Genomic DNA, 24,831 nt, shown 5'->3' on the forward strand with positions numbered 1-24,831 from the left:
CCTCTTGCCTGATAGTTCCCCTTTCCTATGAGAGATGTTCTGGAGCAAGGGAAGGGAAAGGGGAATTTAGTGACTGACCATGGAGAGCTAGGGGAAGTCATTTAATAATAATAATTCCCCCCAGTGAGGCACTACCTTGGCGTGGTTGTGGGGCTTGTGTGCTCTGAGGAAGGTGAGAGCTATGCCAGAGGTCCAACCATACTGGACAGGTCTCACCAGAGGAGCCAGACGAAGAGTGCCTCTCCCATCAACAATATGGTGAGACGTACAGTAACTTTAATAAATCTACACCGGATCGGTCGTCGCCCAAGTCAACAAGTACCGCGCCAGGCGCTATAGTTCCTGGACATCTCGTGGCAAGTGGGCAACAGGACTCAGAATCTTCAGTTGAGCAACCAGGGCTGGAGACTGCAAAGTTACTGGAAGAAACGTCGCTTAACCGAAAAAAATATACGAAAAATGCCAACAAGGAAATAATGATCTCCTATTACAAGTCTAGTCCAACTAGAAGAGGCTATTTAAAAAGAATGTACCAAATTTGGAAAGAGAAGCATCCAGATACAGAAATAACAGAACAAAGGCTAGCAGACCAGTGAAGATACATAATAAGAAATAAAGTATTCACAGGAGTTGAGCTGGAAGAACTGCAAAGAGCAACACAGGCTCAAGATATGGAAGAAGAATTACCACCAACTGAAGCAGTTGCTCAGGCGCAGGTGGAGGAGGTGTTGGAAATCGAGGATGCCACTGTTGCTGAACTGTTTCAAAATCAAAACCAGGCAACCTCCCCTTTGCCTTCACCTCAAAAACCCAAATGCCGTTTAACAGAAAAGCAACAAGAACTAAAGCAAAAAATAACTGAGCACATCAACCAAACAACCACCAGGGTTCAACTTCCAGCTCTAAAGACAGTTGCCAAAAAACAACTTGCTCAGGCATTAAAAGATGTAAATGCTGCACTTGCATAAATAACAACCAAGAATTTGCAAGAAACAAACCAACTAATGTACAGTGCAGCAACAATAACAACACAAGAGCTCGGATATAAGATCAGTGGACCTGTAAAAAAAGAAAGCAGTACATCACCTAAATGGAAGATTAGATTCGAAAATAAAATCTCCAGGCTTAGATCAGATGCTAGTAAACAGAAAGATATGAGACAAGAAGCTGAAGAATGAAAACACCAAACAGTATCTGATCCAAAAATACCACCTAGATTCAAGGAGAATTAGAGAAGTCCTGGAAATAATAAAGCAGCAAATAACAGCAGTGTCAAAGAAGATTAGCAGATATGAAGCCAGAATTACACAACACAGGCAGAATCTCCAATTCCAGTTGAATCAGTGATGTTTCTACCAAAGCATAGGAGAAACTGCAAGAAACGTAGAAACACCAAATAAAGAAGAAACAGTGCAATTCTGGGGAAAATTATGGGACAATCCAATAGATTATAATAAAAAAGCAGGCTGGATGAAAGAGGTCAAAAATGTAACCAACAAATGCAAGATCTAATAATAACACCAGAATTAATAAGTGAAAGAGCAAAGAAAATTAAAAATTGGACTGCGCCAGGCGACGACGAACTGCATGGCTTTTGGTTTAAACACCTAACAAGCCTTCATAAAAAACTATCAAAACAGCTCAATCACATTATGAAAGGCGGTGATATTGAACAACGGCTAACAACTGGGAAAACTCATCTCATCATGAAAGACCCAGCAAAAGGTGCAGTTCCAAGTAATTATAGACCGATAACCTGCCTGCCAACCATGTTCAAATTATTAACTGGAATAATAGCAGATGAAGTGATGCAACACTTATTAACTAACAAACAGCTTCCAGTTGAACAGAAAGGAAATTGCCCGAACACCAGAGGCACAAAAGACCAGCTGCTGATTGACAAAATGATTTTAGAAAACTGCAAGAGAAGAAAAACAAATCTAAGTGTTGCATGGATTGACTACAAGAAAGCCTTCGATTCATTGCCTCACACATGGATACTAAAATATTTACAAACAACTGGTGTCAGCAAAAACATTCAGATATTTATTAAAAAAGCAATCAGCATGTGGAGTACACAGTTAACAATCAATGGCGAGGCACTTGGACAGGTTAGCATTAGAAGAGGCATTTTCCAAGGGGACTCACTATCCCCTCTGTTGTTTGTAATCGCCATGACCCCACTTTCACAAATACTCAACAAAACAGGCCTCGGATACCAAACATCTAAAACATCAAGTAAAATCAACCATCTGCTGTACATGGACGATCTGAAGTTGTATGGAAAGTCCCAGTCAGAAATCGAATCACTGCTAAACACTGTCCGTATATTCAGTAGCGATATAGCAATGGAGTTTGGACTAGACAAGTGTGCTGCATTAATAATGAACAGAGGGAAAATAACAAAAACAGAAGGAATAGAACTGCCCAATGGAAGTAAGGTCAAGAACCTGGAAGAGAAAGAACGTTACAAATACTTGGGCATTCTCCAGGCTGATAACATTGCACACACTGAAGTTAAAAGAAAAATTGGAAGTGAATACATCAGGAGAGTTAGAAAAATCCTCAAGTCCAAACTCAATGGTGGGAACACCATACAAGCCATAAACACCTGGGCTATACCTGTTATCAGATACACTGCAGGAATAATATACTGGACCCAGGCAGAGCTAGAGATGCTAGATCGTAAGACCAGGAAAATCATGACCATCAATCATGCTCTGCACCCCCGCAGTGATGTAGATAGGCTCTACCTCCCTCGCAGCTCAGGTGGAAGAGGAATGCTGCAAGTCCATCAAACAGTAGAGGAGGAGAAAAGAGGCCTTGAAGAATATATCAAGGACAGTGAAGAAGATGCACTTCAAATGGTCAATAATGCGAAACTATTCAACACCAATGAAACAAAGCAGGCCTACAAGAAAGAACAAGTCAAGAACTGAGCAGAAAAATGGAGAAATAAGCCCCTACATGGTCAATATTTGCACAATATAAGTGGAAAATCAGACATCACCAAGACCTGGCAGTGGCTTAAGAATGGCAACTTGAAGAAAGAAACAGAGGGTTTAATACTGGCTGCACAAGAACAGACACTAAGAACAAATGCAATAAGAGCAAAAGTAGAAAAATCCACAACAAACAGCAAGTGCCGCCTTTGTAAAGAAGCAGAAACAAGAACTTTCTTGTTTACACAGTCAGAGAGGTGTTATTGACTGGTTTGTTTTATCCAGACATCGAGTCATTCCCAAGGACCTGGGATGCCAGAATTTTATTGTCAATGTTGTTGCTGTTGTTATAGATATCGTCGCAGAATATAGGCTGTTCCCAATAAAGCTGCTTTTTGTAATTGGCTGGTGGTGATTTCTGTGGCCCCTATGGTGTTGAGGTGCTCTTCAAGTTGTTTTGGAACTGCACCCAGGGCGCCAATGACCACTGGGATGAATTTGGTCTTTTTCTGCCACAGCCTTTCAATTTCAATTTGTAGATCTTTGTATTTGGTGATTTTTTCTATTTCTTTTTCTTCTATTCTGCTATCGCCTGGTATTGCTATGTTAATTATTTTGACTTGTTTTTCTTTCTTCTAGACTACAGTTATATCTGGTGTATTGTGTGGCAGATGTTTGTCTGTTTGTAGTCGGAAGTCCCATAATATTTTTACATCTTCATTTTCTTCAACTTATTCAATTTTATGGTCCCACCAATTTTTGGCTACAGGTAGCTTGTATTATTTTGCAGATGTTCCAGTGTATCATCCCTGCTACCTTGTCATGGCTTCCCCCTTCCCAGTTTTTTGATATTAGAAATCAGGAGATCATCTCAAATCTGGAATCTATTCCTTTAGAGGAAATGCAGGTATAGCTTGTATTTAACTTCTACTTTTAAAGGGGTCATCATATATTCCGAATCATCTTCGATTCGGGTTGATCCAATATAGATCAAATTCTACAGAGAGAAATTCTCCTCCCTCTCGCATAACACTAGAACCAGGGGTCATCCCATGAAATTGATTGCCAGCAAATCTAGGCCCAACAAACGGAAGTACTTTTTTCACACAACGCACAATCAACTTGTGGAATTCTCTGCCAGGAGATGTGGTGACAGCCAACTACCTGGATGGCTTGAAGAGGGGCTTGGATAACTTCATGGGAGGAGAGGTCTATCAATGGCTACTAGCCGGAGGGCAAGGCTGCAGGCAGGAGTCTTTCTCCTGCGTGTACAGTACTAAAGGTAAAGTGTGCCATCCCTGTCCTGGCGGGTTGGTGTCATTTTGCATGAGGACTAGCGGCTTAGCCCTTTCTCTTTGTGCTGCAGAGTAACCAAATCTGCTAGCATCCACAAGTTTAAAAAAAACAAAAAAGACAGAGTAAAAGGATGCTAAAGACGCCTTGTGGGCGCAGCTGTGTGTTGTGAAATGACAGAGGAAATGTGAGCAAAACAGAAACGAGAGAGATGGGGGAGGGGGTGGGAAAGGAAGGGAGGCTCAAAGCCCGGAGGACGGCTTGAAAGCTGACAACTTTTGCACACTTCGCCTGGCCGAGCCTGAAAGATGGCTGAAAGCCAGAAGAAAGGAGGCGGCTTTAAAAGTAAGTAGTGCCATGGAGAATCTCTCTCTGTTGCTTGCTTGGACAGCCCACAGGAAACCTGGACCCCGTAAGGAGAGCAGTGGTGTAACTTCCCTTGCTAGGGTTACCACCTTTTTTTCTTGGCAGGACTCCTGCGCTCTCGTAAAGGACGTGACAAGCAGAAAGCCACAGGGAAGGCGTTCCCCTGTTACCATGCCAAGGTCGCTGCACTGGTGGCATTTCGGCCTGGCCTGCAGCTGTTGGAAGCACAGGAGTCCTAAAAGGGGGGAAAGGTGGCAACCCTACTCCTGAGCCTATTGAGGTGATGGGGATGAAGCACTTCAAGAAACCATCGTATTGCTTGGTTAGCTATTGCTACTTCTGCTTCGGCAGACGTTTGGTGGGCAGAGTGGATCAAGTAGCAGGATTATTTTCAATTATTATGTTTTGGAGAAAGGGGTAATACCTAAGTACTGGGTAAGTGTGAATTATAAACTCGAATCAACTGCATCATTCATAGGCTTCTAAGCAACCAGTAGTCAATGTCGTCGGAAAATGTTTGATCAGTGTGACATTTATTGGGAATTGGAAAAATTGAATCTGGTACTCATGATTCCGAGAGAAGGTTGCCAGCTTTTGAACTTGGCCCTGTAGCTGAAACTTTAACGGCGAGTGCATCTGCAGCCATTGGCAGGCGAAGGGAGAAGAGCTGAATGAATGGTCCCCCTTGCTAAGCAGGGTCCACCTTGGTTTGCATTTGGGTGGGAGAGTACATGTGAGCACTGGGAGATGGATAGGACCACCGCTCAGTGGAAGAGCAGCAGGTTCCAAGTTGCCTCCCTGGCAGCATCTCCAAGATCGGGTTGAGAGCGACTCCTGCCTGAAGCTGCTGCCAGTCTGGGTAGACAAGACTGAGCTAGATGGACCAGTGGTCTGACTCAGTAGAAGTTAGCTGCCTATGTTCCTATGCATGCAGAAGGTCTCAGGTTCATAAGAACATAAGGACAGCCCTGCGGGATCAGGCCCAAGAAGGCCCATCTAGTCCGGCATCCTGTTTCACACACTGGCCCACCAGATGCCTCTGGGAAGCCCACAGGCAAGAGCTGAAGGCATGCCCTCTCTCCTGCTGCTGTTCCCCTGCAACTGGTATTTAGAGGCATCTTGCCACTGAGGCTGGAGGTGGTCTATAGCCCTCCAACTAGTAGCCATTGATAGACCTGTTCTCCATGACTTAATCTAAACCCCTCTTAAAGCCATCCAGGCTGTTTGCTGTCACCACATCTTGTGGCAGAGAATTCCATAGGTTGGTAATAGGTTGCGTGAAAAAGTGCTTCCTTTTGTCGGCCCTAAATTTCTTGGCTACCAGTTTCGTGGGATGACCCCTCGTTCTAGTGGTATGTGAGAGGGAGGAGAAAAATCCTCTCTATTAACTTTCTCCACACCATGCATGATTTTATATAGGAAGATGCTGAAACGCATCCTCTCATACTGTGCGGCGGCGAGTCGATGGCACACTTTACCTTTAGTCCAATAACATCTGGCATCCAAGCACTGTTCCCTCTAACAGGGATTCCCAGATGTTGTTGACTACAACTCCCATAATCCCAAAGCAAAAGTCATAGCAGCTGGGAGTTGTAATCAACAGCATCTGAGAATCCCTGTTAGAGGGAAAACTGCATCCAAGTTTGACAACCCCTGGTGGATTTTTGCAAATCAGACTTCTGTTCAAAGGATAGGGATAGGCTGGCATGGGTGGTTCTCTCTTTTCATGTAGTCCTTCAAAGAGAAAAGACATGCAATTTCCCTTAGGACATTTATTTGCTCACTATTTATTATCTGCCTCCCCTTGTCCTGGGACCCCAAAGCAGCAAACAACTGAAAACAACCCCTGCGCTAACTGAGCATTGAGGCACCTTTTAAAAGTGGTGATTCTCTTTCTTGAGCAGGGGGAGAGCAACTGGCCCTATCCATCCCCAGCACAGCATCCCTCCAGTGGCTGTTGCTGGGATCTATCTTATGTTTCTTTTTTAGATGGCGAGCCCTGTGGGGACAGGGAGCCACTGTATTTATTTATTTATCTCTTTGTAAACCACTTTGGGGACTTTGGTTGAAAAGCGGTATATATAAATATTTGTTGTATTTGTCCTCCTACTAAAAACAACAAACGAATAAAACAATCATCAAATTTTCTTGTCAACCACCACGCCAGAAACTGCCTGAAAAGGGGTCTAGTCAATTTCACTGGTCTAGTCAATTTCACTGGTCCAGTCAATTCCACAAGTGGGTTGACTTGGATAGAGACTGAGGTGCAAGCAATTGAGGAAAGAGAGCAAAAAGGCTCCCCCACACTACAAGGAGATCTTTCGTCCTCAATTATGCTCGAGTCTCTCTCCCCTCTCCTCTCCTCTGTCCATCTAGCAGAATGCTGCTTTTGGTGGATGAGCATAATCTAGCCACGAAAGGGGATGCTGAAACATCGCCAGCTGGGAGGGGAAGGACTACAAGAGACAAGCCCATCCTGTTTTGCAGGGACTGTAAATATCACTCCGGTTGAGACTAGTACTGCAGGTGTCAGCTGTGAGCTGAAGAGAGAAACAGAGCCAGGTCAGGTGGAGGGACGTGACTTGGTTCAGGAAGCAGGGAGATCGTATGTTTGCTCGCACCAAACTCAAGACGCTGCCATGCAAGGCCGTTCCCATGCACGCTACTTGAGGGTCTGCCGCCAGCAAGGTTGAAGCTGGAGACAAGAGCTCAAAGATGGAGCTGTTGAACCAGCAAAGGGAGGCTGGAAAACGGCGGTTAGGTAGGACAGAAACACAGATGGGAGCATAGGAAGCTGCTGCAATGGTCTGCATTCAGACCATTGGTCCATCTGGCTCAGCATGGTTTACACTGACTGGCAGCAGCTCTCCGAGGTTCTGGGCTAGGGATGTGCACGGACCGGTTCGGCGCCCCTTTTCTGAAGCGCCGAATCGGTTCAAAAGTCCGAATCGGTTCAAAATATTTATATGCCAAATCGGATCAAAATATTTATATACCGCTTTTCAACCAAAGTCCCCAAAGCGGTTTACAGAGATATAAATAAACAAATAAAGTGGCTCCCTGTCCCTACAGGGAGTGCTGAATTGGTTCGAAAGTCCAGCGCCGCGGGGTGGGGGGGTGTTCCTCCCTGGTGGGCAGGGAGGATGTCCTTACCTGCCCTGCTGCTTTCTCCCCGCCGGCACTCTCCCCAAAAGCGTTGGTGCGGGGCTGCAGCGTACCTTCTTGCAGCCCCGGTGAATGTCACCACGCAAAGCCGATACAAATTACCGGGGCCTGGTGGTCTGGATGGGGGCCCGGGGTAATAAAGATAATTATAAAGATAAGTATTTTCATTGTCTTTAAAATAATTCTAGCCACCATGTGCACGGTCAGTGGGTGGGGGGTGAGATGAGCACCCCCCTGTGGTGGCAGCAGTGGGGGGAGTGGGAGCAGGGTGCTTGGCTGACCCCCCCACCCATCCAGGGGCATAGCAAGGTGGGAGTGGGCCCAGAGACAAGATTTTAAAATGCCCCCCCACTGAAGCTCAGCTCATGAAGTAAAGAAATCTTAAATGAGGCTGAAGAGTGGTAACAAAAAGCATAATAAAATTTATAATATATGTTATACATATACATATATACCTCTGTGCCACAATAGAACATCATCCTAAATTATTTTTAAAAAGGTTTTGTAAATTGTGGACGATGCAAGTCCTTTAATGGTACTAGAGAAAGACATGCTGTGCTGGTAGCTCCAGGTCTTAACACCCACATCAATTTTGAAGGATGAATACAACCGAAGGAAGCCCGGGCGGGTGCGCAGCTGGGAGAGTCAGTCATGTGACTTGCCTCGGGGGGGGAGGCAGTGGGCCCCCAGACAACTGTCTCCCCTTGCCCTATTATAGTTACGCCCCTGGGATTGCTTGTTCCACTCGCAGGCGCTCCCGACTGTAGGGGAGAATTTGAGTCCAGCAGAGAAACCCAGTATTGCAAGAACAGAGCTCATAGAGGAGATCTGGAGATGATTGTTTAAGGTCTAAAGCAAGTAGAGGTTTATTTGAAGAAGTTGCAAACTTGGAGAGATAGTCTGCACTCTGTGCTAGCGGAATAAATGCATCCCTTTGTCCCCTGCTAACTGAGCGCACATGGCAGCTAGAATTGTAGAGCCGTGGTTTGGCCTTGTGGCAGCGGCAGGGGGGTGGGCCATGGCAGCGGGGGCCTGGAAAAATTTCTTCACTGGGGTCCAAACCGATTTTCGGAGGCCCTGCTGGCGAGCATGGGTAGGGATGTTCATGCACATCCCTATTTGGGGCAGGAGTTTCACCTAAGCCCTGGAGATGCTGCCAGGGATGGAACCTGGGGCCTTCTGCACACAAAGCAGACGCTGTTCCACTGAGCCAAAGCCTCGTGCCCTAAAATATAGGAAGCTGCCTTTTACTGAGTCTGACCCGTGGCCCATCTAACTCTGACTTATCAACACAGACTGGCAGCAGCTCTCCAATATAAATAATAATAATCATCAACAACAACAACAATTAATAAAAGTAAGCAATTAATTAATTATTAAGAAAATTGAAATCAATCAATCAATCAATTAATTGAATAATACAAGATCACACAGACTGACTACAAACAAAGGCATGGCAAGGTAGCAGGGATGATACACTGGAACATCTGCAAAAATTACAAGCTACCTGTAGCCAAAAATTGGTGGGACCATAAAATTGAAAAAGTTGTAGAAAATGAAGGTGCAAAAATATTATGGGACTTCCGACTACAAACAGACAAACATCTGCCACACAATACATCAGATATAACTGTAATCAAGAAGAAAGAAAAACAAGTCAAAATAATTGACATAGCAATACCAGGTGACAGCAGAATAGAAGAAAAAGAAATAGAAAAAATTACAAAATACAAAGATTTACAAACTGAAATTGAAAGGCTGTGGCAGAAGAAGACCAAAATAATCCCAGTGGTAATTGGCACCCTAGGTGCAATTCCAAAAGACCTTGAAGAGCACCTCAACACCATAGGGGCCACAGAAATCACCACCAGCCAATTACAAAAAGCAGCTTTACTGGGAACAGCCTACATTTTGCGGCAATACCTATAACAACAACAATATTGATAACAAAATTCTGGCACCCCAAGTCCTTGGGAAGGACTCGATGTCTGGATAAAACAAACCAGTCAATAACACCTGTTTGCGCAAACAAGAAATGATAATAATAAACTTTATTCGTTAGCCGCCCCATAACAAATTGGCACCTTGCGAAGTGGTGATTCTCTTGTATTTATCAGGGGGAGAGCATCCGGCCCTCTCCAACCCCAGCACAGCATCCCTCCAGTGGCTGTTGCTGGCGTGTACCTGATATTTCTTATTTAGATTGTGAGTCCTTTGGGGACGGGGAGCCGTCTTATTTTATGTATCCTTTATTTTTCTAGGTAAACCGCCTTGGAAACTTTGTGGGAGAGCAATATATAAATAGTAGTAGTAGTAGTAGTATCTGAACATAGATGTGTGTGAGCTGGCCTCCATTTTTGTTAGCAGCTGGGCATTCTTTCCCTGTGCAGCTGTTTGTGTGTCACCGGGGGGGGGGGCAAGTGGCAACAGCAGGTGCGCGCCTGTGTGGATCCCTGCAGCCTGCGGGATTGCAGATTCCTTCCCACTTCCCAGCGTTTTCACAGCGAGATTCTTGACGCCGTGTTCTTTCTCCTGGCACAACAAGTTCCCACCCCGGAATTCTCGTCTGCCGCAAATAAATAGCCGTATTTCCCCGTCGTAGGAGGGATCACGCGCTGTGCAGCAGTGAAATGCTTCGGCTTGGCCAGATTGTCTTGACAACGCAAATAGCTTGCGCAACCTCCTGCCACCGGAAATCGCAGCTGTTTATTTGCGACGGACATGCAGCGTTGGAGGACCCAAACGGAAGGCTAAAATCCGAAAGGCGGCTCCGGAAATGTGAATGGCACCTTGCGGACACAGCGCAGAGACTGTGATGTCCAAACACAGGCCGTACGGAAGCACACTTAACGGACATGTAGTGACACTGTTGTCGTGTGTGATCTGGAAGGCGCCCTGTTTGGACTTGTGGCTCGTGCCTTCCAACTGAGGGTCTGTTCAGACAGTGGTTTACTCTAAGGTGACCACTGGGGATGTGGCCATCGCACAGTGTTTTCACAGAGAAGGTTCCAGGTTCAATCCCTGGCAGCATCTCCAAAGCAGTCGAGCAGTCGCAAGCATGAATCGCCCCCTTTGCTAAGCAGGGCCTGCCCTGGTTTGCATTTGCATGGGCAACTACATGGGTGAGCACTGGAAGATGTTCCCTTGTAAGAGATGGGGCTGATCTGCAACTGGGACTCAGAGGCATCCTGCCACTGAGGACAGGGCCATAGATCACAGCTTCCACACTGCATATAGAAGGTCTCAGTTTCAATCCCTGGCAGCGTCTCCACATAGGGCTGGGGAAAACCCCTGCCTGAAACCTCCAAGAGCTGCTGCCAGTCAGTGCAGACAATACTGAGCTAGATAGACTAGTGACTTGGCTCCGTGGACAGCAGCTTCCCACGGTCTTATTCTTATGGGATCGTTCAGATGACCCTTTGCACACCATGTAACTTCCTTCCACCAGGTCCCTGCCAATTCGTCAAACAACCGGCGCTAACATCCAGACTAAGCTACTCTACAGAACTCCTCAGGAGTCCCCCCACCACCCCCATTTTCAGCCAGTTTTAAGCCCTCTGTGTTCTACTGTCTTTCTGCTTGGTTTTTTAAAAAATTATTTCATGATTTTAATTGTTATTAGGTACTTTCCCCCCTTGTTTTGTATTATTTATTTTTGTGCTGGTCGGTGACCGTTATTGATTGATTAAGTGCCATCAAGTTGGTGTCGACTCTGAGCGACCACACATATAGATTCTCTCCCGGATGATCGGTCTTCAACTTGGCCTTTAAGGTCTCTCAGTGGTGCAGTTGTGATCGAGTCCATCCAACTTGCTGCTGGCTGTCCTCTTCTTCTCTTTCCTTCCACTTTCCCCAGCATTATGGACTTCTCAAAGGAGCTGGGTCTTCGCATAACGTGTCCAAAGTATGATAGTTTGAGCCTGGTCAATATAACCGTTATAATAAACCTAAATCTATGTTTTTAATTATATATTTGTTAAAATGTATGCTTTATTATTGGGATTTCCGTTTGGAGCCCTGTGGGTTCGACTGCCTTGTTGCCACTTTATTCTTTTCATTTTATGTTTTTAATTGTATTTTTTTTTAAGTATGATCTACAATTGGAATTTCAGTTTTTAGCCCTATGCATTATGCTACCTTGCTGCCCGTTAGTTAATTTTTTAAAAAAAGTTATTTAGCTGTGACTTATTTGTGGTGAGTCACCCATGCAACATTGTGCAGGAGTGGAAGGAGAAAAATGTTTCAAACTAACAAACAAGCACAGAATCCCTTTGGGACGTACTTTTAGATTGTTTTCAGGTTTTCATTTTTAATCGGTTTGATTGTTGTGGTGAACTGCCCAGAGATGGAAGATCGGGGCATTATACAAATTTGAAAAATCAAATAAATAGATTTATTTTATTTTATGTCCACATTTATACCCCGCTCTTCCTCCAAGGAGCCCAGAGCAGTGTCCATGGTTATGTTTCTCCTCACAACAACCCTGTGAGGTAGGTCAGGCTGAGAGAGACGTGACTGGCCCAGAGTCACCCAGCGCGTTGCATGGCTGAAGGGGGATTTGAACGGTGTCGCCTCTGAAAGTAACTGCCTCCTCCTGTTCCTTTTCTAGAGTTCTTTAGCTTTAAACGTTTCGGGAGCCTCAGTAGCATCCCGCGAGCTTTCAGCTTCCGCCGGGTATCTGTGGCCCCCAGCACGCTGAAGACCCATGGAGGCGGGCTCCTGCCCGCCAACAGTTTCCTGGAGCCCACTTTCGAGCACACCCAGGATGACTTGCACACGGTACCCAAAAGCCCGTCTCCGTATGCCCGGTCGTGTGACATGTACAGCCACATGGGGACGATGCCCAGGGCCAGCAAGAAGCAGTCAGGGAAAGAAGCCAAACGGAAAGCAGCCCCCAATGGACGGATTGGGGAAGACGTCTCCCTGGTAGCTCAGGAGCCTCCGTCAAGGGCTGAGGGACCCACCGTGAGGAAAGAGACTCCTGTGGCAAAGGAGGAACCAGAGCAGGAGGAGACAGAGTCGTCCCCGGTGAGAGCCAACGGCAGCGTCGTGAACAACGCCTCGGAGAGGTTACTTGACCCCGGACCGCCATCGCCTGAGGAATCCAGCAAGGCATCCGAGAGGAATAAGCAAAGCTCTCTTCGGAAATCTGGAAAGCAGCCTTCACACGGCACGCAAGACGACTTGGACGCTCTGCCCCAAAGCCCCTCCAATTATGCCCGGTCATGTGACATGTACAGCCACACCGGGACCATGCCCAGGGCCAACCATAGGCAGTCAAGGAAGCAAGCCAAAGATAAACCCCAGAGGAGCAAGTTGGCTTCTACTCAGGAATCTGGAAACATTGCCCAGGAAGGTATTGGTGATCCAGACGGCACCCCCAAAGGACCTGGGCGGTCCGGAGAGGAAGAAGCCGAGGTGGAGAAGAAGGAGAAGAAAACCTCACAGGAAATATTCAATGAGAGGTAAGATGCTGTCTGTGGTCCTGAGGGACTCCCTTTGAAAGATGGCAATTTCCCCCAATTTTCTTTAGCATCAGGTATCGCTTTCCCGCAAACAGCTAGAAGTGAAATTAAAATATGATATAGTGCTGTATTGCCTGGCAAGGCACAGCCCCCATGGCCAAAATCCTTCTATAATGTCTACTCAGAAGTAAGTCCTGTTCAGCAACGTCCCTGGCAACTGTGGTTAGAAGCAACCTCCTTCAGATTTCCGCCATAAACTGTTGTCTGTTCTGCATGGTGAATTGCCCCTCAGTCAATAATGAATTGCTCCTCAGTCAGGCAAGGCCCAGCCCTATGGTCAAACTCCTTTCATAATGTCTACTCAGAAGTAAGTCCTGTTCAGCAGCATCCCTGGCAAGTTTAGTTAGAAGCATCCTCCTTCAGATTTCTGGCATAAATTGCTTCCACTTCTGCCTGGTGAATTGCCCCTCACTCAGTGGTGAATTGCCCCTCAGTAAGTTCCTCTCTGTCTGGGGATCAAGGGAGACTCTTTAACTACCAATTTCACAAGCTTCTATTTATTTTATAGAGAAACAGCACTGTGTTTTGCTATAACTGGGTTCCAGGATAGAGTTTTGACATAGGGTTGCCAATTAAATTAAAACCTTACATCATACAAAACAAGCTAAAATAACCATCAATAAAGCTTTAAAACATTATAAATGAAACACCTGAAAAAAGCAAGTGTGTTTTCAAGAGTCGGTTAAAATCTTTAAAAAGTCACTTAAAATGCTTTAAAATCTTAAGAAGAGTCGCTTTAAAAAGAGTCGCTTAAAATTTAAGAGTCACTTAAAATCAGAGGTGGGGAGGTTCTGATTTCACGTGGGAGTGTGTTCCAGAGTCCCGACTCCTGGGGCAACCCTAGAGAAGGCGCAGTTTGGGGACACCAAGCCAGAGGTAACCACAAGCAGACTTTCCCTGATGATTTTAATAGGCGGCAGATTTCACGAAGAAGAAGGCATTCCCTGAGATTAACCTGAGATCTCCATCTTGGCGCGATTCACACAATCACGCCAATGTTGGTAACCCACATTAAATCTAGATCCAAATGATGGTTGGAACTGGGCCGCCATTCCAATTCTTGCCGGCTTCTCAGGTGGAGAATGTACATTTGTTCCCCAAAACACACACACACGGCCGGGATCGGAAGTTTATTTTCTCAGACGGTTCATGTTATGGAAGCCTCCGTGTGGGCTACAGATGCCAGGAGCATGTTAACAGAGAGGAATTTCTCCCAGTGCTCGGTCTGGCTCCACATTCCAGGGAAGGGAGGGAGGGAGGAGAGACAGAGATGGAGAGGGAGGGACTCCGATGTCCGGCTGCAACTTCCACAAGTTTGAACGCAGGCACGGGGAGAGATCAGAGCAGCTGGGAGACCCGTGTCCTTAGCGTCAAATAACCGCGGTGAGGGAGAGAGGACATTTTTTTCCGCTCAAGGTGCCACCAGCCAGGAGAGATGACGACTGAGGTGGGCAGGAGGTACCACACCCTGGACCACACCAGGTAAGAGGGGCAGAAACCCCTGAAACAATTGGTTTCTGTCCTGTGACAACCAGGGAGTTGTGAATGCCTCCTCTTTGGTGGTAGAATCATCAAGGAGCAGCGAGATCCCTGGGAAACGACGGGATGGTGGAAATGTTGCTTGGCAAGAATTGGGTTTATCCGAGGCTGGCGTTTCTAAAATCTTGGTAGCTGTCGCTGAAGGTGCTCTTGAAGGAAAATAGAAGGAAATAGAGAGTCCTGGGTGAGAGAACATAGGAAGCTGCCGTATACTGAGTCAGACTATTGGCCTATCTAACTCTGTATTGTCTACCCAGACTGGCAGCGGCTTCTCCAGGGTTGGAGGCAGGAGTCTCTCTCAGCCCTCTCTTGGAGATGCTGCCAGGGAGGGAACTTGGAGCCTTCTGCTTTCCCCAGAGCGGCTCCATCCGCTGAGGGGAATAGCTTACAGAGCTCACATATGGTCTCCCATTCAAACGCAACCAGGGTGGACCCTGCTTAGCTAGGGGGACAAGTCATGCTTGCTACCACAAAACCAGCTTTCCTCTCCATACATAGGATGGGGTAGACACGAGCCCGATGCTAACCAAGCAACAAGCTGATTAAATCCAGTTTAAAAGGAGGTTATTTGTGTCTTCATAGAAACTTATCACACTCCTGGTTTGCAGGGAACTTATTTATTTATTTGAATTTTTATACTGCCCTTCCAGAAGGCTCAGGGTGGTTTACATTAACACAGGAAGCTGCCGTATACTGAGTCAGACCCTTGGTCCGTCTAGTTCAGTATTGTCTTCACAGACTGGCAGCGGCTTCTCCAAGCTTGCAGGCAGGAGTCTCTCTCAGCCCTATCTTGGAGATGCTGCCAGGGAGGGAACTTGGAACCTTCTGCTCTTCCCAGAGCGGCTTCATCCCCTGATGGGAATATCTTATGGTATCCACAGATCGTCTCCCATTCAAATTCAAGCCAGGGCAGATGCTGCTGAGCAAATGGAACAATTGCCGCCACAGGACCAGCTCTCGTCTTCAGCCCACTCAAGCATGCATGCCGCAGATTTGTTTATCACGTTTCTACACTGCTTGAGATATACATCTCTACGTGGTGTATGTTGTTGTTGTTGGGGGAAAGACAGCAAAAATAAAAACAGAATTAAAGAACTAGGAAATGAGTTCAAAAATGTTTTTAACTAAAAGTCTGAGAAAACAGGTGTGTCTTAAGAGGTTTTGTTTTGTTGTTTAAGGCAGCCAGAGGAGGAGGAACTCTTCTTTTGAAGAGCATGAATTGTCCCATTTGCTAAGCAGGGTCTGCCCTGGTTTGCACTTGAAAGGGAGACTACATGTGAGCACTGAAATATTCCCCTTAGGGGATGGGGCTGCTCTGGGAAGAGCATCTGCCTGCTTGCCTGCAGAAGGTCCCAAGTTCCCTCCCCGGCAGCATCTCCAAGACAGGGCTGAGAGAGACTCCTGCCCCCAACCTTGGAGAAGCCGCTGCCGGTCTGTGAAGACAATACTGAGCTAGATGGATCAAGGGTCTGACTCAGTATATGGCAGCTTCCGATGTTCCTATTAACAGAGGAATCAACACCGGTAGCTCGTTTGTCTAACCCAGTGTCAACCCAATGGACCCTATCCCGATAACGCTAGCCTTAACGCCATCCCATGGGAAGCAATGGGAGTCAGGTTAGCCACAAACAACTTCTTGTGTTGGTTTCAATAGGACTTAGTCACAACTACCGTAATTTTCTGCTGGACAAGAGCCAATATTGTTTTCCAAGGGAGAGAGTTGATACATTTGGCTCCGCACCAACACGGATTGCGTAACAAAGCATGAGTCAACTAGTCCTTTTGTAGGGGGCACCATCGAATGGCCTTGAGTCACCGGCTTGTCTAATTGAACAAGATTCCTAGCCCTCTCTATGGACCTTGGAGCCATGTAGGAATTTGCAATAAGCTCTCGGTAGGTGTTTCCCCACCCCCCTCCTAAGCTCTGTGGCATCGCAGGAGAGAAGAGCTGGTCTTGTGGTAGTCAGCATGGATGGTTCTCCTTGCTAAGCAGGGTCCACCTTGGTTTGCATTTGGATGGGGGACTACATGCGAGAGCTGGAAGATCTCCTCCTTAGGGGATGGGGACATAGCTCAGTGGAAAGAGCACCTGCAGGCTTGCATGCAGAAGGTTCCATGTTCCTTCCCTGGCAGCATCTCCAAGATCTCTTTATTCTAGAGAGAGACTCCTGCCTGCAGCCTTGGAGAAGCTGCTGCCAGTCTGTGTAGGCAATACTGAACTAGGTGAACCAGTAGTCTGACTCAGTATAAGGCAGCTTCCTATGTCCCTGTGTTCCTTCTTGGACCGGAAAACCTTGGAAAGTTGCTGCCAGTCAGAGCAGACGGTACTGAGCCACACTGGACAATGGTCTGACTCAGTATACAGCCGCTTCCTAAGTCCATCCTAACCTACCTCGCAGAGTTTTCGTGAGAATAAGGAGAGAACCACCCCTTCCACCTTTATTCTTAGCTTCTTATTTTTATATTTTTATATTTTTAGCTTCTTGCAGTTGCTGTTTTCAAAACTGTCTAATCCTTTTTGCTTGTTTGTTATTTTAATTTGCTGCAATTCGCCTTCAGAATCTATCGAGATAGGAACATACGTCCAGCCAACCAACACTGCGTTAATAAATAACGAGAACAGCTTTCTCAGCACATCCCTGGGACGAATATAATTCATTATTGCAGGTTCCCAATCTGGGCCCCCCAGCTGTTAATTGGACTACAACTCCCATCATCCACAGCAGCAGTGGATGATGGGAGTTGTAGTCCCGCACCCGGGGCCCCTGCATTGTAAGACAGGCCGCTTTACGTGACATCAGAGGTTTTATGTTTGCCTTTGAGGTGCCGCATTTTCTTTTCCTCTTTCCCTTTCTGGTCCCTGTTCTTCCCGCTTCCTTTTTTCTGCTTCTGCCCTATGCGTCTGCTTTGCCCTTATCTCAGTTTAGGGTCTCTTAAGAAGAACTTTGCAAGAACTGGAACGGTTGAGGCCTTAGCAACCGTTTTTTTCTGGGGAGGCAAACTGACCCTCTTTTATCTCGAGACCGTTTGGGGTTTCCTTCCACCAACGGCAAAGCTGGGCGGCTGAAAAAAGAGCCAGGGACTGTCCGGGGAGCTCGATTTTCAAAAAAGGCACAACATGTGTGAGTCACAGAAAGAGAGAGACTGACTTGTGTGCTGCTGGATGAAAGAGAGGCAGAGAGTTGACTGTCAAAAGCAGGACGGAGGGAGAAGGCCCCCGCTGGCAAACCGTGTTTGAAAGCTCTGTGGGACGAAAGGCTGTTTACTTCTGAAATCAAAGGCAGAACTTTCCGGCGGTTTCAGAAGTGAAGCCGGAAAAAACCACCTTTATTCCGGGCTGCTGGTGTGTGATTTAAGGGCAGGCAGAAGAGAGGCACTGGCAAAAACACACCCTCGCCACTTTTACAGAGCGGCAGATGAAAAACTGGTGTCAAAACGGGTTTCCCTTTAAAAGGAGACTTTTTAAAAAAACCCCAAACCCTGCAGTTTTATCCCATCCTTCCTGCAAGGAATCCAGATCGGCAAGCAGGGTCTGCACACACACAAATATGCTCACAAAAGCCCCCCGCGGGGTCCCTAATTCAGTGGGAAAGAAAATGCTTTGTATGTATAAAGTCCCAGGTTCCATTGCTGGCCTCTCCAGTTAAGGCTGGGGGGAAACTTCTGACTATAACCTTGGAGAGCTGCTGCCGGCCCGAGTAGGCAATACTGAATTCAGTGGGCCAATGGCAACTTGGCATATCTTTTTGGGGGGCGGGGCTGTACCTCAGTGGTAGAGCACCCACCTGGCAGCATGCAGAAGGTCCTAGGTTCAGTCCCTGACAGTATCTCTACCAGGCCAATACCACTGGCCCACTGAAGTCAGTATCGCCTACACTGACCGGCAGCAGCACTCCAAGATTTCAGGCAGGAGTCTTTCCCGGTCTTATCTAGTGATGCCTGGAATTGAATCTGGGACTTGCTGCAAGGAGGCATTTACACTGACCGGCATCAACTCGCCAGGTTTCTGATGGCTTTCCGATCCACCCCTATCTTCAGCTGAACCGGGGGCCTTCTGCAAGCAAAGCAGATGCTCTGCCAATGAGCTATGGCCTCATCCCCAGTGGCTCCTGCCAACTGAACAAAGAGGCACCTTTTAAAAGTGGTGATTCTTCTATTTCGCAGGAGGAGAGCAACTGACCCTATCCATCCCCAGCACACATCCCTCCAGTGGCTGTTGCTGGCGTCTGTCTTATGTTGCCTTTTTCTATTGCGAGCCCCTTGGGCAACAGGGAGCCATTTCATTTATTTATTTATATCTATGTCCACCACTTTGGGAACTTGGGTTGAAAAGCAGTCTATAAATATTCACCATCACAGGAACAGAGGAAGCCGCCTTATACTGAGTCAGATCCTCGGTCCATCTAGCTCAGGATTGTCTGCACTGACTGGCAGCCGCTCTCCAAGGTTTCAGGCAAGGGTCTCTCCCAGCCCTACGTGGAGGCATTGCTGGGGATTGAACCTGTGGGACCTTCAGCCCTCAAAGCAGGCACTCTACCATTGAGCTATGGCCCCATTCGGCCCTTGAGCCCAGAACAGCTCAGCATAGGAAGCTGCCTTCTACTGAGTCAGACCATTGGTCTATCTAGCTCAGTATTGTCTTCACAGACTGGCAGCGGCTTCTCCAAGTGTGCAGGCGGGAATCTCTCTCAACCCTACCTTGGAGATGCTGCCAGGGAGGGAACTTGGAACCTTCTGCTCTTCCCAAAGCGGCTCCATCCCCTGAGGGGAATCTCTTCCAGTGCTCACACTTCTAGTCTCCCTTTCATATGCAAACCAGGGCAGACCCTGCTTAGCTAAGGGGACAAGTCATGCTTGCGACCACCAGACCAGCTCTCTTACATGCCCTTTCACCAGCTGGTTCCACAAGAGGGCCAGATGCCCTGCTCCCAAGCCGGGGCGAGACGGACCCTCCCCAAGGTTGCTCTCTGGAACTTCTCCCAGGCACTTTGACCGGCTCCGCGAAGGCAGCGCGCCTCATCCAAGAATCCCACGAGGCGAGCCGTTCATGCACCCGGCTCCCCGCCTCGCGCCTGCCTCGTCTCGGGATGAAATCACAGCCCCAGACATCTGCTTGCAGTTAGGCCCCGGCGAGGTTATTTATAGTATTTTCATTCTCCCCTTGAGGCAACCGAGGCGAGGTCCGGGGCGGGCAGGGGGGAGGCGAAGCGAGCTCTTTGGCACTTCGACGTGGATCCGTTGCAGTTCACAGGCCGAGAGGCCTCGTCTCGGACTTTTGCAGGGAGCTCCGTAAGCCCCTCTGAAATTCCATTCCTCGCTTGCTCCCATGCTCCCGATTTCCTGTCCAGAGCCTCCCTGCCTGGGTGGAATTTTTCTCACACTCCTTCCAGGCGCTCGCAGGCCGTGCGAAACAGATGCCGGAGCCGACAGCTGGAGACGCCACCGGCCGAGGCTCCAAAAGAGGGTCCCGCTTTGGGGCACTCCAAAGCGTGTGAAAATCGCCACCTCTGAAGCCAGCGAGGGCCGCTCCCTCTGGGAGCCATCGGAGGCCCAGCCCGTCTGCGTCTCTGCCCGAGTCCCTGATCTGAGTGTGTTCTGTGAGAATCTCTCTCATGCCACGAGAGTGTCAAATGAAGCGGCTTCATGCTGAGTCGGACCCTTGGTCCATCTAGTTCAATATGATCTACACCGACTGGCAGCAGCGCTTCAGGGTTCCAGACACAGCCCTACGGGGAGATGCTGCCCGGGATTGAACCTGGAACCTTCTGCATGCAAAATAGCACTCTACGCAGCAGGGAATTGACTTGACTAGCAAGCCAGAGGTTGCCGGTTCGAATCCCCGCTGGTATGTTTCCCAGACTATGGGAAATACCTCTATCAGGCAGCAGCAATGTAGGAAGATGCTGAAAGGCATCATCTCATACTATGCGGGAGGAGGCAATGGTCAACCCCTCCTCTATTCTACCAAAGACAACCACAGGTTGTCGACGGCACACTTTACTGAGCTATGGAAGCTGCCAGACTGAGTCAGACCCTTGGTCCATTTAGCACAGTATTGTCTGCACTGACTGGCAACATTACTCCACAGCTTCAGTTTATAGGGGAAAAGGCCGAGAGACAATCATGCCTGTAACCTTGGAGAAGCCGCTGCCAGTCTGTGTAGACAACACTGAGCTAGACGATGGTCTGACTCGGTACAAAGATGTTTCTGTGTATTACAGCCAAAAGGCCAACCAAAACAGATTCAAGGGCAAATGAGATGACCAGAAATCAGAAACAAACAAACAAACTGCAACCACTGTACCACACTACCCCCTTTGGAGGTTGACTACTGAGCGGGATGTGTGTGTCTCAGGCAAGACCCCGCCCCCCCAGAAGCCCATGTGACCCAAACGATGCCAGTGGCTAAATTAGGCTCGCCATTAGTTCCCTTCAGACTATTCTATCATCTGAACATTTGATGATTATGTTTTAAAGACACGCACATATATATTTTAAGAAGGCCAAAGCCCAAATCAAGCTGCTCTAAGACATGGAGAGGATCGCACACGTCCTCTGCTAAGTGAAATTATTGCTGCAGTCATCCAAAAAACCCGCCCTAATATTGCTCTTTAAAGAAACTTGATTGTGTACCGTTTAATATTTAAACACACAGGTGCATTTGTGCTCCGCCAGCCGTCTGGGCCGTTCAGCTGACCAAACATCCCACGTGTGGTCAGTGATCTTTTTGATCTCAATCTGACCACTTCAGCAGACCCCAACTCACACAGCGGATTCATGTCCCGGAAGCACAGAAATCCTTGAGAAGGGGTGTCATTCGAGGGATCATCCATGGGGCATGGGCCCCCAGTAAAAGGCTCAGAGCCCCGAATCCGATCCCTCCTCCATGACAAAGAAACATTGGAAACTGCCATATACTGAGTCAGACCATTGGCCTATCTAGCTCAGTATTGTCTTCACAGACTGGCAGCGGCTTCTCCAAGGTCACGGGCAGGAACCTCTCTCACCCCTATCTTGGAGAATCCAGGGAGGGAACTTGGAACCTTAGAAGCTCTCCCCAGAGCGGCTCCATCCCCCAAGGGGAATATCCAACCGCAAGGGTTGCGTTCTCACAAATCTCCGTGGTTGGCGAGACAGAGGAATGAATGGGAAACAGAGGGTTAGGGGAACTGCAATTGTTAAACCACCTCACAATTAAGGAGGAAATCGCTAATAATCACCAACAATCCTTTAATGTCGCCAGGAGGAAGGAGCAGAATGAACCTCTCAAAAAATTTTGGAACCCCCCCCCCCCAACAACAACAACACTCAAATGCACTATAAATCACCAGGAGTCAGCAAGATTCAGCAAGGGCCGCCAAGAGGAAAGAACAATTTGAACCTCCTAAAAATCACTAAAGTGCCCCCCCAAATAACAAGAATGCCTCACCAGGTGATGCTTGAATCGCGGTTGGCAAGACCAGCTGCAATTTTCCGTGGCACAGGATTACTGAATTATAACACTAGGAAACCAGGCTTTCAGGTTACGAATACGAATAGGACAAATATTTATATACTGTGTTTCAACAAAAGTTTCCCAAGCAGTTTACATAGATATAAATACATAAATAAAGATGGCTGCCTGTCCCCAAAGGGCTTGCAATCTAAAAAAGAAGCATAAGATAGACACCAGCAACAGCCACTGGAGGGATGCTGTGCTGGGGATGGACAGGGCCAGTTGCTCTCCTCCTGCTAAATAAAGAGAATCGCCACTTTGAAATGGTGCCTCTTTGCTCTTTTAGTATGGGAAAAGCATTCCTCCTGGGCTACAAAATGCCCACACACTCTCCCTTTACTCGTTGGTAGTTGATGTCCAGAAGAGTGAATGAGTGGATGAACCTTTATTTCCATCATTGACCTGAGCAAACATTACAATTTGCCAACAATTAATTGATTACCCCCTCAAAAATTAAATCAGAAGAGTTTGTGCGTTTAGAAAAAGGAATTTATATCTCCAGCACTTAAGTTCTCTCGTGTCTTTTGAGTTCTTATGTGATTTTCATGGAAATCCAACATGGATTTAATGAACTGGGAAATATCACTGGTCCAGTGCCTCGTAATTCAGTGAAAGTCCAGAATTTTTGTCTCGAAACGTACCCGAGAAAATGGCCAATTGTTTTCCATTTGGGAGAGTTTTTCCATATTTTGCAGCACAGTAACCAATTTTCATGGGATTTTCCATTTCTCTGGTAGTCTGAGCGAGGTCTGAAACCCACTTGTGAAAAGAGCACGTTTCTGCCTGTTGTGATTTGGTCTGGGAATCTCATGTCAGTGAGTGAGTTTGTCAGTGAGGCCCAAGCAATGATTTGGCATGGGAATCTCATGTTAGGGAGTGAGTCTGTCAGTGAGGCCCAAGCAGTTATATATGTGTGTTTGCATATATATATAATATTTGAGACTGTATTATAATATTAGAGACTTTAAAAAACATATGTAATTATTCTTGAGAGGATATGATTGAGTTTAATGATCAAAAGGGGGCTGTGGGTCTTTCAATTACCTAGCAACGTCCCCATATTTGACTGAGTTCTACACATTCTTAATTGCTTGGAACACTGGAGTTGAAGCTTTCTGTATTCTCCCATCTTTTTTGTCATCCGTTTTTAGATTTATTTTCGACGTATCGGTTGGATGTTGCATTTTTACGCCTGGGTTTTGCAGCTGCTCTGCTGGGTTGTGTGTTTCAAAAGCCTCTTTGAATTCTCTTGGTTTATATAAGAAAAACCAAGCACTAAATTTTGTATCTATTTCCGAAAGAGCTGGAAATGTTGATGAGGCTTATGGACGCATATTCAGAGTGACTGCAGGTGTGTGGGGGGGTGGTATTAGCAGACTCGGGTGGCCTGCTGATAAAGTGTGCCGTCAAATCGGAGTCGACTCCTGGTGCCCACAGAGCCCTGTGGTTGTCTTTGGTAGAATACAGGAGGGGTTGACCATTGCCTCCTCCCGCTCAGTGTGAGATGATGCCTTTCAGCATCTTCCTATATGATTGCTGCCCAATATAGGTGTTTTCCATAGTTTGGGAAACATACCAGCAGGGATTCGAACTGGCAACCTCCGGCTTGTTGATTAAGTCATTTCCCCGCTGCACCATTAGGTGACTGTTACGTCAGTGTTAAATAAATCTGAAGGGGAAAACCCTAAGGACGCCAACCTCCGAATTCCTCCATGTAAGTCAGTGGGGCATTGCTAATGGAACTCAGTGCTAAGCAGGGGCGACGGAGGGCTTGAACCAAAAAGAGTGGGAGATTTCTCAGCCTGGAAAATCCTCCCTCAAGACAGCCACAACCCTTTCTGTTTCTGTTCTGAGGGAGAAAGGTGCCTCGAACACTTGAGTTTTCCTAGCAGCCTTTTCACACCTTTGTGTTTCTGAGGGGGAACGGGCTGTGACTCAGTTTGGTGTTCCCCCACCAAACCACAGGAAAAACAGACTAAAATAACCTTTGCATATGAAGTCAGACCCAAGTCAGAGGAGAGATTCCTGTCTTGATTGCTAACTTTTGTTTCTTCGCCCTGCTCACACATTCAGGGAGGAGAGCTGGTCTTGTGGTAAAGCAAAGCAAAGTGTGCTGTCGAAGCGGTGTCGACTCGTGGCAGCCACCGAGCCCGGTGGTTGTCTTTGGTAGAATACAGGAGGGGTTGACCATTGCCTCCTCCTGCACAGTATGAGATGATGCCTTTCAGCATCTTTCCTATATTGCTGCTGCCCAATAGAGGTGTTTCCCATAGTCTGGGGAACATATCAGCAGGGATTCGAACCAGCAACCTCTGGCTTGCTAATCAAGTCATTTCCCCGCTGCGCCATTAGGTGGCTTGTGGTAGCAAGCATGAATTGTCCCCTTTGCTAAGCTGGGTCAGCCCTGATTTGTATTTGAATGGGAGGCTACATGCCTGAGCACTGTAAGATATTCCCCTTGGGGGATGGTCATGGGCCATAGCTCAGTGGTAAAGCATCTGCCTGC

General features: G+C 47.2%; 2 protein-coding genes across 2 annotated transcripts in view; one reads left to right on the forward strand and one right to left on the reverse strand.

The window, feature by feature from the left end:
* The window catches only part of CDK9 (cyclin dependent kinase 9), an 84,377-nt gene that overhangs the window by 15,939 nt on the left and 43,607 nt on the right, over positions 1-24,831 (reverse strand). The window lies entirely within an intron of this gene.
* Positions 14,618-24,831, forward strand: part of SH2D3C (SH2 domain containing 3C) — a 56,468-nt gene continuing 46,254 nt past the window's right edge. The window contains exon 1 of the mRNA XM_053282337.1: positions 14,618-14,773. Coding sequence (XP_053138312.1) covers positions 14,727-14,773 — 47 coding nt within the window. The 5' untranslated portion in view covers positions 14,618-14,726. The remainder of the gene's footprint in view (positions 14,774-24,831) is intronic.

The sequence above is a fragment of the Hemicordylus capensis genome, chromosome 17 (genome assembly GCF_027244095.1).
Source record: "Hemicordylus capensis ecotype Gifberg chromosome 17, rHemCap1.1.pri, whole genome shotgun sequence".
Classification (NCBI taxonomy): Eukaryota; Metazoa; Chordata; class Lepidosauria; order Squamata; family Cordylidae; genus Hemicordylus; species Hemicordylus capensis.